Source organism: Sorex araneus, chromosome X (assembly GCF_027595985.1).
Source record: "Sorex araneus isolate mSorAra2 chromosome X, mSorAra2.pri, whole genome shotgun sequence".
NCBI classification, from domain to species: Eukaryota; Metazoa; Chordata; class Mammalia; order Eulipotyphla; family Soricidae; genus Sorex; species Sorex araneus.
This window is the reverse complement of record NC_073313.1, coordinates 358699251-358715004: the sequence shown is the minus strand read 5'-3', so window position 1 is coordinate 358715004 and position 15754 is coordinate 358699251. Positions and strand designations below refer to the sequence as shown.

General features: G+C 46.8%; 1 protein-coding gene across 1 annotated transcript in view; it reads right to left on the bottom strand.

Annotated features, from left to right (window-relative positions):
• UBXN2A (UBX domain protein 2A) overlaps positions 1–15754 on the bottom strand; it is a 39295-nt gene extending 23541 nt beyond the window's left edge. Inside the window, exons 1-2 of the mRNA XM_055121829.1 lie at positions 15582–15754; positions 6307–6359 (exon numbers count right to left, since the gene is read on the bottom strand). Coding sequence (XP_054977804.1) covers positions 6307–6347 — 41 coding nt within the window. The 5' untranslated portion in view covers positions 6348–6359; positions 15582–15754. The remainder of the gene's footprint in view (positions 1–6306; positions 6360–15581) is intronic.

Genomic DNA, 15754 nt, shown 5'->3' with positions numbered 1-15754 from the left:
TCCGGAGCACAGAGCCAGGAGTAAGCCCTAAGCACTGCTGGGTATGGCCCCAACCCCCAAAATAACGAATTAAATAAATAGGCAGAAGAGATGGTATAGCAACCTGGGTTCAATTCAATCCCTGGCACCATATATGGGCCCCCAAGCCCCTCCAGGAATAATTCCTGAGCATAGAGCCAGTTGAAAACCCTACGCATTGCCCAGTGTGCCACATGCCCCCCTCCCCCCCAAATCAATTCAATATAACATGCCTGATAAATGTGGCCAGAGAGCTAATACTGAGGTAAGGCACTCAGCTTGCTGACCTGGCTTGATCCTCAGCACAAATGTGGTTCTTGTGACCCACCCAGGACTGATTCAGTCAAAAAAAAAAAAAAAGAAAAAACCAACCCTGAGCACAGCCAGGTGTGGTCCCAGGACACAACAAAAAAGCAAAACAAACAAAATGCCTCAGAAAGAGTCTGAATGTTTGGGAGACAAGTGTGCTAGGTAGCGATGCATACTAAACAACTCTAATTCACAAATTTGACAACTTGGTAAAATGAATCAGTTCCTTAAAAGGGACAAGCTACTGAAATTCATGTAAGGAGGAATAAATAATGTGAACAGGCACCGATTAAGGGCACTGATCTATCCGCGCGACCTAATGTCATCTTAGTATCAGCAGTATGTAATGGTTCCTTCTTAATGGGTCGGACTTTTGTGGGTGATCCTAACAAGAATAGTAAGTATTTTGTTGAAATATTGAAGGCAATCAAAATGGTAGCCATCTCTCTAGACTGAACTAAGCTATATCCCCACGCCGGCTGAGAAGAAATATCCTTCTTTCTCGGGAAGAAACGCGGCGTGGTGTCAAACATAGTGTGATGTCCATTAAGCAAACAGACCTGGTGGCGTGGGAATGGGAAATAAGGTGAAAAATTAGGTACATGGACCAGCGGGACGCTGGTGGTATCTCGAGCCGGAGCCGATATCAGCGCAAGAGCTTTGGTTCCAGAAACTGCTTCCAGACACTCTACTAGACTATCAACTAAGCCAGAGCCCCACGCCGGCTGATGACGGGAAATAACCATCCTCTTCGGTTTTTTTCCCTTTGTCAGACAGCGTGGCGATTACTAAACAGGCGTGAACTTGGTGGCGCGGGGCAAGGGGGAAAAAGAAAAGTTATGTAACAAACAGCAGGACTTAATATCTCTATATGCTTAGTAATGGAGAATTATCAAATGCCTCATTGGCAATAGGACTGTCTTTTTCTTTTTGGGGGGAAACCCCAGCAACAGTAGTGAGTTGTGTGTTGAAACATGGAATGTAATCGAGATAAGCGCAAATGAAGTGAAACTTATCACGTACAAGGGTGGGGACTAGGGAGGTGGGAGGGGGCGGCAGATATACTGGGGGGGTTGGGGATGGAAGATGGGCACTGGTGAAGGGAGGGGTGTTTGAATATTGTATAACTGACATAATCCTGAGAACTTTGTAACCCTCCACTTGGTGATTCAATAAAAAAAATAAAAAATAAAAAATAAAAAAAAATTAAAAAAAAAAGTACCAGGTACAGATGATTTCACTGGTTTATTCTACCAAACATTTAAGCAAGAAATGATACTAGTTCTCTTGGGGCCGGAGCGATAGCACAGCGGGTAGGGCGTTTGCCTTGCACGCGGCCGACCCGGGTTCAATCCCCGGCATCCCATATGGTCCCCCAAGCACTGCCAGGAGTAATTCCTGAGTGAAAGCCAGGAGTAACCCCTGAGCATTGCTGGGTGTGACCCAAAAAGCAAAAAAAAAAAAAAAAAAAAAAAAAAAAAGAAATGATACTAGTTCTCAATAATTTCTTCCACAAAATAAAACCAGAAGGTAATACTTAAAACAAAAAAAATAGGTTTTGTGTGTGGCGGGGGGTGGGGGGGAGCACACCCACACACCCAGAGATGCTCAGGGCTTACTCCTGGCATTTAGGGATCACTCCTGGTGGTGCTCAAGGGACCCTATAGAATGCTGGGAATTGTATCCTGGTTGGCCACATGCAAGGCAAATGCCCAACCCGCTGTACTATCACTCTGGCTCACGGAAGGAAATACTTTGTACTCCCATGAGGACAGTTTTACTCTGAAACTAAAATTAGACAAAAATACTTAAAAAAAAAAATCCTAGAGACTAAGTCTCTCATGAGCACAGACATGACAATCCTCCACGGTTTGAACCCTAACAGTGTGTAAAAACATGTATCCATCAAAGTTAAGGGTATTCCAGGTATGCAAGCCTGGTCCAACATTAACGTAAACAATTAGTGAAAGTCATTATGTTAGCATTTTAAGGAAGAAAAGACCATATGATTGTATCAACTGCAAAAACAGCAACAAAAAGCAGTGGAAAATACCCATTCATGAAAAGAAAATAACCCCAACAAACTAGGAGCAGAGAGGCAGCGCAGCAGCAGAGAACTGGCCTTGCATGTGTGAGGCCTCGGGTTTGAGCCCTGGTACCACATGTACATTAGCTTTGAGTCCAGCTTCAACGCATGTCTCTGGCAGAAACATTTCTCCTGTGCTATCACCACTTGGTACTGGGAGATAATGCTTATGATGATGATTGTATAGGTGCCATTCTCACTGGTGTGAATGGCACCAGTGAGAATGGCACCTATACTCTCATGGCTGTTTTGACTTACATCTATATTTCTCTAAAGATAAGAGATGCTGGGGGGCCGGAGCGATAGCACAGCGGGTAGGGCGTTTGCCTTGCACGCGGCCGACCCGGGTTCGATCCCCGGCATCCCATATGGTCCCCCAAGCACTGCCAGGAGTAGTTCCTGAGTGCAAAGCCAGGAGTAGCCCCTGAGCATCGCTGGGTGTGACCCAAAAAGCAAAAAAAAGAGATGCTGAGCATTACTTAAATGTAGCACTGTGGCACTGTCGTCCCATTGTTCATCGATTTGCTTGAGCGGGCACCAGTAAACGTCTCCATTGTGGGACTTGTTACTGTTTTTGGCATATCGAATATGCTATAGGTAGCTTGCCAGGCCCTGCCGTGTGGGCAGGATACTCTTTGTAGCTTGCCAGGCTCTCTGAGAGGGGCAAGGAATCGAACCCAAGTGGGCCGTGTGCAAGGCAAACGCCCTACCCACTGTGCTATCACTCCAGTCCATTATTTTTTTTTTAATTTTTATTTTTTTTTAAATTTTATCACCATGTGGAAAGTTACAGAGTTCTCAGGTTTGTCTCAGTTATACCGTATTCAAACACCATCCCTTCACCAGTGCCCATATTCCACCACCAAAATCCCCGGTATACCCCCCGCCCCCCACCCCAACTGTATAACTGATGAATTTCACTTTATTTTCTCTTCACCTTGATTACGTTCCATATTTCAACACAAAACTCACTATTGTTGTGGGAGTTATATCCCCAAACAAGATAACACTAATAAGGAGGCATTTGATAATTAGTTTTCCATTAAAAGATTGTATGTTTTCAAGTTTTAGAAAAGGTCAATGCGGCCGCGCGGCTCGGATGTGTCCCAGTCCTGAATCCTGGAGCCGTGTTAGTTGCTGCTCAGTGTCGCCAGGGTTCCATCTGTAGAAGGTGTGCTGAAGGCACCTCCTCCTTCCGGCCCCCCGTTGTTGCTGGCCCCAATTCGGGTCCGGAGCATTGTCCGGGCCGCGTTGCTCACCAGAATGCCTGCCGCTTCTCTGTGGGTTGTTCCAGTCCATTATTTAAATGTATTTTTTACATTTAATCACAGTGAGATACATAGTTACAAAGTTGTCCAACACCCTTCACCAGAGTACATTTCTCTCCATCAGTGTGCCCTGTCCTGGAGGGATGAAGTGTACCCCCACAACTCCACTGGGCGAAGACCACTGGCAGCTTGTGCCTGATCTCCTCTGTGCTTTACCAGATGGGCCTTTTCCTTGTACTGATCTGCCTTCTAGAGTCAGTCAGAGCCTTCACTGTGAACACGCTAATCCTGGCAATCTTCTCAGTCAAGTAAGGTGTTCTTTAGAGGCCCCTGACACCACCTCAAAATCATATTTACATAAAAACGACACCCCAGTGGAAAAGAAACAATATGTGTTCAGAAGAGAAGCATTTACAAAGCATAAGTATGAAGTACAGACTCATCTCCTAAGTCTATTAACAATAATCACGGCGTGGAGGGGAGAGGGACAGAGAGAATACAGTGGGCAGGATGCTTGCCTTGCATGCCTGAGAAAGGTTCAATCCCCGGCACCCTCTACGGTTCCCTGAGCACCACCAGATGTACCCCAAAACAGAAACAAAGCCCCAAACTTTTAACAACATAAAGCAAAGCTTGGCTGGAGCGATAGCACAGTGGTAGGGCGTTCCCCTTTCACGCGGAGGAATCGAACCGACCCGTGTTCGATTTCTCTGCCCCTCTCGGAGAGCCCGGCAAGCTACCGAGAGTATTGTACCCGCACAGCAGAGTCTGGCAAGCTACCCGTGGCATACTGGATTTGCCAAAAACAGTAACAATAAGTCTCACAATGAGAGACGTTACTGTTGCCCGCTCAAACAAATCGATGAGCAACGGGGTGACAGTGACAGTGAAAGCAAAGTTGGGGCTGAGGAGAGAACTCAGGGAAGAGCACTTGCCTTGGATAGATGGGCCCTGGATTTGATCTTCAGAGTCTCCAAAAACAATCATTTTGACAAGCATGAATCTTAATTCATTTCATTTTGGTTTGACCACTCACCTACCTTCCGCAAGTGAAATTTTATAGTAATAAGAATCACGTGCAGGGGCTGGAGCAATAGCACAGCAGGTAGGGCATTTGCCTTGCACCCAGCCGACCCCGGGTTCGATTCCCAGCATCCCATATGGTCCCCTGAGCACTGCCAGGAGTAATTCCTGAGTGCAGAGCCAGGAGTAACCCCTGTGCATTGCCAGGTGTGACCCAAAAAGCAAAAAAATTAAAAAAAAAAAAAGAATCACGTGCAAATACCGAGCTAAGCACTTTATATCTGTTAAGTCCCCCAAGAATCTCTCAGGTACTAGTGCACATCCAGTTCACAGATAAGATGATGAACGAAATACTCTCTTCTGTAAGTCGCACAGACGTAACATAATACAGAGACTTTATTTATTTATTTGCCTGGAATTGAACCCAGGTCTCATGCAGGCAAAGAATGGGTTTCACCGCTGAGCCACTTCCCTGACCTTGGAGGCTGGGTTTAAAGGCAGGTTTAAGGAGCAAAAGAAGAGAAGGTCCCCAAATGAACCTGGAGACAGGGCCAACAGAACTGTGCTCTGAGGGTGCAAAGAGAGGGAAAGGGGACCTTCGGGTAATAGTGGTAGGGTCCTGCCGTGCTGCAAGAGCTGAAAACAGGAGCCCAGAGAGACAGTACAGCAGGCAGGGGGCTTGCCTTGCACAGGGCAGGCTGACCCAGGTTTGATCTTTGACATCCCAGGGGGTCTGCGGTGCCCGCCAGGAGTGATCCCTGAGCACAGAGTCCGGAGTCAGGCTTGAACATTGCTGGGTGTGGTCCCCAAAACAATAATAATATTGGCAGCATTTAGTTAAAAAAACCAAAACAATAAAACTCAAAAAATAGAAGTAACATAAGAACAGTATGGAGGGCCTTTGGTACTTTGATGATGGTGAAGGTATAGTAGCTTTCTACAAAAGAAAGCCTAAACATTAATATTATTGGAACCATGTTGTTTCAACTGCAATTTAAATAAAAAGGTCAGGTTGACTCCAAAGGCAGATCTTTCACTACTATTCCAAGGTAGTATAACTATTACTCAATTTCTCTTCTCTCCCTCTCCCTTCCTCTCCCTCTCCCTCTCTCCCCTCCTTCTCCCTCTCCCTCCCTCCCCTCCTTCTCCCTCCCCCTCTCTCCCCATCTCTCTCAATTTCTCTCTGGGTTTTTGTTTTGTTTTGTTTCTTTTTAGGGGTACACCCAGTGTGCTCTGGGGTTACTCCTGGCTCTCAGGAATCACCCAATTCTCAAGGAATCATATGGGACACCAGGGATTGAACCCAGGTCAGTCATGTGCAAGGCAAGCATCCTTACCCACTGTACTATCTCTGCAGCCCCTCAATTTCTTACTTAAATAATAAGTAATGTGAAAACAGAGATAATTTTAACACCGCCTTTACACCAAGGAAAATATTTTATACTTCAGTTAAATTTGGCTTCAGTAAAAAAAGAAATTTCAAAATATATGACTACTAACAGCTAAGGGAGGTATTCATAATGTAGACATTTTAGCAGCGAAAGGCAATAACACAAATTCTAACATCAAGAATAAGAAATTCAATAGCTTAAATTAACTTACCATTCTTCTTTTATACTTTCAATATTATCTACTTCTTTCATTCTCTTGCCTTACTGTAAAAATAAAGGGAAACAGAAGCTAAAGTTCTCAATATATAGGCTGGGGTTTGTTTTTGTTTTTGTGCCACACCTTATGATGCTCAAGGGTGTTACTCCTGTCTCTGCACTCAGGAATTACTCCTGGTGGTGCTCAGGGGGCCATACAGGATGCTGGGGATCAAACCCAGGTCAGCTGCATGCAAGGCAAATGCCCTACCAGCTGCATTAACACTCTGACCCCTCAATTTAGTTTTTAAATAAATTCATTTTTACGTATGCATTTTCTTAAATGCAATGACTATGTAGGCCTAAAGTAGCACTAAAACGATCTCACGAACAAGTAACTAGACTCAAAACTGTCCTTTTTCTCTGCAAAGTAAAGCAATAATAAAAATAAATTTTGAGGCCAGAGAGATAGCACAGGAGTTAAGGTGCTTGCCTTGCATGTGGTTGACCCTGGCATTGCAAATAGTCCCATGAGCACTATCATGAGCACCACTAAACTGTGGTCCCCAAATTTACCCATCCTCCAAATAAAAATAAGGGCCCTAAGAAATAGCACAGGGGATAAAGTGTTTCTCTTGCATTCAGTTTGGTCCCTGGCCCTGCATTCGGTCTCCTGAGCACCACCAGGGGTCACTTCTGAGTACAGAGCATCCCAGCTGTGGCCTCAAACCTCCTCCCCCAAATATTAAAATAAATCTTAAAAACTGATATGCTTTTGGCAAAAGATTTCTTTAAAATGACGATAAAAATTGACAACGTACTTTGGCTTAGCAACAAAACAACAGAAAATTTCACTCAATCTCCAACAAGTTACAAAATATCAAGATAAATTCAGTTACAGTCTTTGGGAGAGCAGACCCACAAGGTCACCAGCAGCCGTGGGCCTGCGCCACACACATCGCTGGCCGGGGCTTGAAGCACTAGCCCAAGTTGGCCCAATACCACTGACCATGACTTCTGGGACCCTAGACCACTGGTTGGGTGGTCCTGAAAACAAGGAGAAATTTGAAGATGGTAGTCTTTTAAATAAACACAATGGTTATGCAAAGCCAGCATAAGCAAGCTGAATTGAAATGCACCAAGATTCAAATGTAAAATTTAATTGAGGGTGACATCAATAAATGGCTGAACAGGCAGCTACAAGCTCTCATACCCCACAAAAATGGTAAAAAGCAGGAGAAACTTTTGAAAGCAATTTAGGACTCTGGATGTAGCCCCCAAAATGCACAGCAACTGATTCCAGAGGCTGACTCAGTGGCTCAGAACACCTGTCTCCAGGTATAAGGTCACATGTTCAATCCCCAGGACTTCTACCTGCACCGAGCACAATCCTATGAGCACCATAGTGGAAGAGATGCAACTTCCAACAGCACCACAACTAAAAGAGTTGTGGGAACCACGACCAGGAAGATCCCTCATAGGCTCATGGGACCAACCCTGGACAGTGAGTGAGCACCTTAACTAAATAACCAGGCATGTGTACGACCCCTGAAGCTAAATTTAATTGAGGTATAAAATCTGCAACAAGAACAGCAAGAACTCCACAAATTTACATGAAAAACAATCTACACAACCAAGTGAATATTGAACCAAGACACAGGTAGCTTAAAAATGGCAGGTGGGGGTCCCGGATGGGGCTCAGGGGCAGAGGGCCTGCCTTGCGAGAGTGAGGTATGAGCTCTTCCCTGGAGCTGCGCAAGATCCCGGATACCGCAGAGTGTGTGGGGCCCGGGTTCTGTACCAACGAAAGTGTGCCACCCTAGGTGAGATCTGCAATGACGTGTGCCCGCATAGCACGGTCACTGCAGCCATCACATCATTGTCACCAACACCATTCGGAAGAGAAAGGAAGCACCATGGCAGGTCAAGCCAAGAAAAGATGAGCAGAGAGCTTGAGCAGGTCTTCCTCCAAAGAAGATACCCAAACGGTCAACAAGCAGGTGTAAAGATGTGGAACATCACCATCACAAAGCAGCACTCCAGCCATTGGGGTGGCTATGACAACTTCCTGTATGGTCTATAAAGCAGAAAATGCAATTTTGTGGTGTTTAAAAAAAAATTTTTTTTCAGGGGCTGGAGCAATAGCACAGCAGGGAGGGCATTTGCCTTGCACGTGGACAACCTAGGTTTGATTCCCAGCATCCCATATGGTCCCCCAAGCACCACCAGGAGTTAATTCGTGAGTGCAGAGCCAGAAGTAACCCCTGTGCAATGCCAGGGTGACCCAAAAGTGACCAAAAAAGCAAAAAAAAAATTTTTTTTTTCAGGGGAGGGGAATCACACCTGGCCATTCTCAGGGATGACTCTTGTCCCTGTGCTCAGGGATCATTCCTGGCAGGCTTGGGGGACTACATGGGGTGCCAGGGATTGAACCCAGGCTCACTGTATGCAAGAGAAATACCCTACTGTATTCCCTCTCCAGACCCTAAAATATGTTTCAAAGAAATTTATGACATTAGGAATGTACAAACCACATGATTTAAAAATGAAGACCACTGATGGACTGGAGCCATAGTACAGCGGGTACTTGTCTTGTATGGGGCTGACAAGCATCCCATGTTGTGTGTGTTTACAAAAGAAGAGGGGGCCTCGGGTTCGATTCCCAGCATCCCATATGATCCCCTGAGCACTGCCAGGAGTAATTCCTGAGTGCAGAGCCAGGAGTAACCCCTGTGCATCTCCAGGTGTGACCCAAAAAGCAAAAAAACAAAAAAAGAAAAGGGGGCCAGCAGGGCTCTATCTTTCCTGCCGCTGAGTTCAGTAATCTCATGCTGCTTCCCCCACCCCGAGGAGGCTGATGGAGATGGGCAGGCAAAGGAAGGAATGAGGGCCAGGCTGGTCAGTGTCAGTTGTAGTTTATTCCAATCTGTTCCCCTTCTGCTTCTCGCGCGTGCTTCTGTGTGTTCGCGCGTGCTTCTGTGTGTTCCCCCTACTTCTGTGTGTTCCCCCTTACTTCCCCTACAGTCTTAGTTTATATAGCAATCATATAGGGTGGTAACACAAGGTGGGTTGGAACATTAACACATCAACAAAGAGGTAAGACCACTCCTCAAGGACAAAATCTCATTTAAGAAGATTACTAGGAGATCTGCTCAAGGATGGGATCCAAACAAGGGTGTCACTTTCTTCCTTCCTCAACTAGTAATCCACTTAAATAGTTGTAGTAAATCTACTTCTAATATTTCTAGCAATATCATTCTGTATGAGCACAGTAAGAGATAAACCTTAAAGTTTGGTTATTCCTGAGGACATCTCACTATATATTCCAGACCACATTCTGCAGGCCAGGTTAATCTTCCTAACCCCAGCAGGGTCCTAATCTCATCATTACCTTTGGATCATGACAGCATTTGTCCATGATCACGGTTCTCAACTTATAGTTGAGTATTGTGGCGCTTTGGCCTGGCCCACTTCGATGTCAGGATAGCTCACAGCTTGCCCTGGGTCCATTCCGTCCCTCGTCAGGACCCTGCTTTTGGGGTGCTAGGAACTAAGGGCAACTGAGTCAAGAAAGCAGATGCCCAAGAGTAAATATTATTGGAGTCAAATCAGCTCCCAAATTACAAAGCATAATATTAACTGTCTTCATGTGTCCATACAGAAAGGACATAACTTTAAGGTATGAAAGTATGCAAAAGACACTAACTACAAGTTCAGAGTCCTTAGAAGGATCTGATCTTACAAGATAACAGAATCTGATCAGGGAAAAGGTGATTAACTTGTTGGGAAGGAGGGTGCAGAGAAGAGTTTACAGATAAACAAAGGAATAGGAGTGTCTCCAGAGCACTTAAACCTAAACTCCTTGTGGCAAGGGAGGAAGGACAAACCAATGTTATCCTACACCATGTGGTCCTCGAATCCCTTGAGGACTGATCCCTACAATCACTAAGTGTGGTGCCTAAACAAAAAGCAAGCAAATACTTATAGGTTATAGGAGGTGGCTGAAAGGTCTGGACAGGATCCCAGGTCTGCTCCCTCACAGCTTCCTGCAGCACCGCTGGTGTCACCCAGCGCCACTGGGGAGGCTTCCGCCAGAGATTTGTGTATGTACTGAACCTCCCAGCACTCTGTGCTAGGCACTTGCTTAAAACTAACAACGGATGGGACTGGAAAGATAGCACAGAGCTAAGGTGCTTACCTTCCACACTCCTGGCCTAGGTTCGAGCTCTGGCACTCCATAAGGTCCCCTGAGCCTGCCAGGAGTCATTCCTGGGAGCAGAGTTGGGAGTAATCCCTGAGCACGCCTGGGTGTGGCCCTAAAAGCAACAACACAAAACAACAAAACTAACAAAAGAAGGGTCTGCAGAACAGTCTCTCTGTCAGGAAGCTTTCAGCCTGACGGGTGAGAAAGAGACTGAATGGCTCATTCCAAAATAATGGAATAAGCTTATGAAGTCAAACCTCATGTTAATAGGGACATAAAAGTCACCAGGACTTCAAGTATTTGCTGTTATAAATTAGTCGTATGTTGGGGCTGGAGAGATAGCACAGCGGGTAGGGCGTTTGCCTTGCACGCGGCCGACCCGGGTTCAAATCCCAGCATCCCATATGGTCCCCTGGGCACGGCCAGGGGTGATTCCTGAGTGCAGAGCCAGGAGTAACCCCTGTGCATCGCCGGGTGTGACCCAAAAAGCAAAAAAAAAAAAAAAAAAAAAAAAAAAAAATTAGTCGTATGTAAATGAATCATGTAAAACTGGCACCAGTGGAAAGGGTGTCTACAAATTCATGTGAGAGAAATGAGCCCAGTCAATAAGAAAAATGCCACCTGGCAATTTCTGTGTTGTCAAAGTTAATTAGGTGTCAGGGGGGTAGATGAGAGCTAGAGGGACAGGACAGGGAACAGAGCACTTGCCTTGCACACAGCTGACCCAGACACTCCATAAGGCCCGCCCCAACCCCATGAGGAGTGACCCCTGAGCCTTGAGCCAGGAATAAGCCCTGAGCATTGCCAGGCATGGCCAAAAAGAAAACAAAACAAAGACAAAAGCTGGGGAGGGGGAGGAGGGGAGAACAGATGAACAGATGAAGAGAATTTCCTTCATTCTGCTTCAGTCCACTTCCAATTACTACCACTACTATCTCATGTGTATTGAGTGTCACAGTTTACCAAACACCTTTCCCAATATTATCCCACTTACTCCCAACAACTGCAGTGATAAAAATCAGTCAGGAGACAGTAACACAGCTTTTTGCAACATATCCCTGAGGAAAATCCAATCAAAATAGGTTTAGCAGGACTGGAGCAATAGTACAATGGGTAAGGTGTTTTCCTTGCACATGGCTAACCGGGTTTGATTCCTGGCATCCTAGCTGATCCCCCAAACACAGGAGTAATATATGAGTGCAAAGCCAGAAATAACCCCTGAACATTGTCAGATGTGGCTCCCAACCCCCCACCCAAAAATACATTTAAAGGCACTCTTTGTTGGTGGAGCTATGTCCCAATCCTGGGTGCATAACTTTTTACTTGTTCACCTTTCATTTTTACCCCAGTCTCCTGAGAATTAGCACCCTCCTTCAAAAAACCATCTTACATCACACACACACACACAAAAAGCAGTATTTTTTTGTAGGGGGTCACACCCAGTGGTGCTCAGATCTTCTGTCTCTGCATTCAGAGATCATTTCTTAGTGGGCTCAGGGGACCATATGGGTGCTCGGGATTGAATCCAGGTTGGCCATGTGCAAGGCAAATGCACTATCCAGTGTACCATCACTCTGATCCCAGAAATATAGTGCTTATTTATTTATTTATTTATGCTTTTTTGGGGGTCACATCTGGCATGCACAGGTGTCACTTCTGGTTCAACACTCAGGAATTACTCCTGGCGGTGCTCAGGGGACCATATGGGATGCTAGGAATCAAACCCGGGTCAGCCACATGCAAAGCAAACGCCCTACCCACTGTGCTATCACTCCAGCCCCCAGAAATATAGTACTTTAAATGCAAAAACTAACCTCTGACCAGAAAAATCATTACACTATCAATTTTACTTCTTTGTAACTATGTAGTATAGACTACTCATTTTTTTTTTTTAAGGCCATGTATTTGTGTCAAGACATTAGAAAAGTGATATGCCGTCTCTATGGAGAAACTAGCATTTCTCCTTCAGGATAAAGCCTTCCTGGCATTAAACACAAGGGAAAAGAAACCAACGCCACATTTCCACATGAAATTCTTCTCACTGAGCTTCTCTACGGTTGGGGATGAGGCCTCCAAGCCTTCAGGGGCAAATGAACCACACCAGAATCAGAACCAAAGCAGCTGAAGTCAAGCTTATTTCAGGGGGCTGAGGATGCAGCTCAGTGGCAGAGAAATGTGCTTTCACATGTATGAAGCCCTGGGTGTGGTCCTCGCACACACCCCACTCAAAAGATGTATCACTTAAAGCTGGGACACAGCTCAGTGGTAGAATCTGAGCCTCACATGTTTGAGACTCCAGGGTCAATCCCCAGCACCCACCCAAATAAATATTGCTTATTTCTATATATTTTTTGAATTCTAATTTCCTACCTACTAATAAAATGTGAAGGCCAGAGAGATAGTACAGGGGTAGGGCACTTGCCTTGCATGTGGGCAACTTAGCTCTGATCCTCAGCATCCCACGTGGTCCCCTGAGTCCTGTCAGGAGTAATCGATCCCTGGGCACAGAGCCAGGAGTCTTCCCTGAGCACAGCCAAGCATGGGCCAAACACCAAAAATAAATTTAAAAAATATGAAATATTTTGGAAAGGGTTCAATTTAACTTAGCTACAATCAGAATACTGAAGAAAACAGAATTTTGTCTTCTAGAAGAAACTAGTTAACAATGTTGTCATATGGCCCCCAAAGGACCAGCAGGCTACTTTTGTCACAAAAGTGGTGTAAGGGAGAATGTTCAGGAGGGGGGGGGCAGCTGAGTCAAAGTCAAGACACTCTTTTGGTAGCAAGACATTCTTGTTCCAGGGCTCCACATCAAAACTGCACTAAGGGGCTGGAGCGATAGCACAGCGGGTAGGGCGTTTGCCTTGCACGCGGCTGAACTGGGTTCGATTCCCAGCATCCCATATTTACCCCTGAGCACCGCCAGGGGTAATTCCTGAGTGCATGAGCCAGGAGTAACCCCTGTACATCGCTAGGTGTGACCCAAAAAGAAAAAAAAAACTGCACTGAATATGGGACACCCCTCTACCATACACTCCCTTCAGGATCCTCTCACAATGTCTTCCCAAAAAGTGACAAGGAAATCACCTAACAGGTGGCAATCTGTTTTGTACCCTGAAGTTTGCCATTTTCATAACTGTAGCTCTCATTCCAACTCAACTCTCGGGCTGGTTTCCTCACAGCCATTCTTGTCCCCAGATGGTACACAGTGTGTCCTAAGGACCTACTGGCTACAACCTCCATAGGATTGCGGGGAGGAATCCTGAGCTTAAAACTTCTGGCTGTGGGCTAGAGTGACAGTGCATCAAGTAGGACTCTTGCCTTGCATGTAGCTGATCCAAGTTCAGTCCCTGGTACCCCAAGTGACCCTCACTCCCCAAGTCCTGCCAGGAGTAATCCTTGAACACAGAACCAGGAATCAGCATTAAACATTGCTGGATGTGGTCTATCCCCCCCACAATAAAACAAAATAAAACCCACAACTTCCTACTGCTCTCCAACAGGGTCCGAATTCCCCTGAGAAATGTTCTAAGGGCATCTTTCACTGTCCTTCACTCAAGCAAGCGCATCTGCATGATGGGGAAATTTCCCCACAAATGTTACTAATGTTGCTGAAAGGCTCTGCCTTACAGCTCTGACTCCCTTTGGCTTTCTTCAATCAATCCAAGTGCTATGACCTTTTATTTCTGGAAAGGGGCCACCGAAGCCTATTTCCTTTGCCTGGGCTTTTCTCCCCTCCTTTGGGAGTCAACGTCACCTAATGGTTATTCCTGGGCTAGTTTAATACCCTGTGAGACATACTCTTACAACATCCAGCATTCTTAATTCCGAAGTGTCATTTTGAGACCCCTCTGACAGGCTGAAAGAAAATCCAAGAGCTGTGCATAGAGAGGAATCAGACTAAGTACAAAAGTCGTATCCAAAAAAGCCATATGCACATAAGTAAATGAAATCAACAATTGCAAGAAGCATAAACAAACAACAACAAAATTACAATTAAACCATAATTTCCCAATTTTCCTAAGAAACTACAATGACCAGTAGACTCGCCCAAACTACAAGAGCTGTGAATTAAGGAGGCTGATTTTCATGTTGCTATTCAATCCTCCTCTTCCTTCTCCTTCTTTTTGGGTAAGTACAAAAGGTTTATTGGGATAGTAAAGGGAAGGAGAGAGATAGATTAAGACACGTGATCAAGAGGGAACACAGGCTTCTCCAGATAGAACCTACAACCTATTAATCTTGTTAGTTCCACCTTCACATCCTCACAGATGTCAGTTTCCCATCTTTATTTTTAATGATCTCAGACGACGTCCGAAGAAACACCGGCTGGAACTGGACACACCTGCCAACTTAGGGTTCACCATAGCTGGTGGGTAATAAACTGCAAGCGACAAAAACAAAAAGCCCAACCAGCCACGGGCTCTTATGGAAAGTGATCAATGGTGGGGGACTGGATTGATAGCACAGCGGGTAGGGCGCTTGCCTAGAACGTGCACGCGGCCCACAGGGGTTCGATCCCTGGCGCCCCATGTGGTCCCCCAACTGAACAGGTGACCTTTGCGTGCAAAATCAGGAGTCAACCCTGAACCCCCGCTGGATGTGGCCCCCAAACCGAGGCGGGGGGCGGGGGGGGGGAGAGAGAGAGAGAGAGAGAGAGAGAGAGAGAGAGAGAGAGAGAGATTAATGATGAAAACCATGGACTTTGGAACCTGCAAAAACCAAAGCGAAGCTAATAATGAAGTTGACTCAACGGAACAGCCGCCGGGCCAGAGTCCCGCTCTGCGTTTCCCGGGCAGGTGCTTTGGCGGCGGCAGAGCGCGGAGCTGGAACTTTCTGCGCGCTCTCGGCGGGAGGGCGCCGCGCCGCGCAGCCCCAAGGTCCGCACCCGGGGAGCCGCGCGCTCGGGAGGCCCAGACCAGATCGGACCGGGCTGAACGCTCGGGGCCGCCGCGCCCCCGCATCCTCCGGGGTCCCAAACCCTGGGGACCCGCCGATCACCAGACAAAGCCGGGCGCGGCGGCTCAGCCACCTCCACCGCCCCAGCCCCGCGCCCGCCCAACGCGCCCCGGCCCCGGGCGACTCACCTCGGGCCGCGGGAGGGGGCCGCGCCGCGCAGTGGCTCCGAGGCCGCGCGGCTGGAGCCCGCCCCCTCCGACGGCGACCCCGCCGCCCCCAGACCCGGAGGCTCCGCCACCCTCGGTCACCGCCGCCCGGGGCCGCGCGCGGGCGCGCCCAGTCCAGCCCTGCGCAGCTCCCG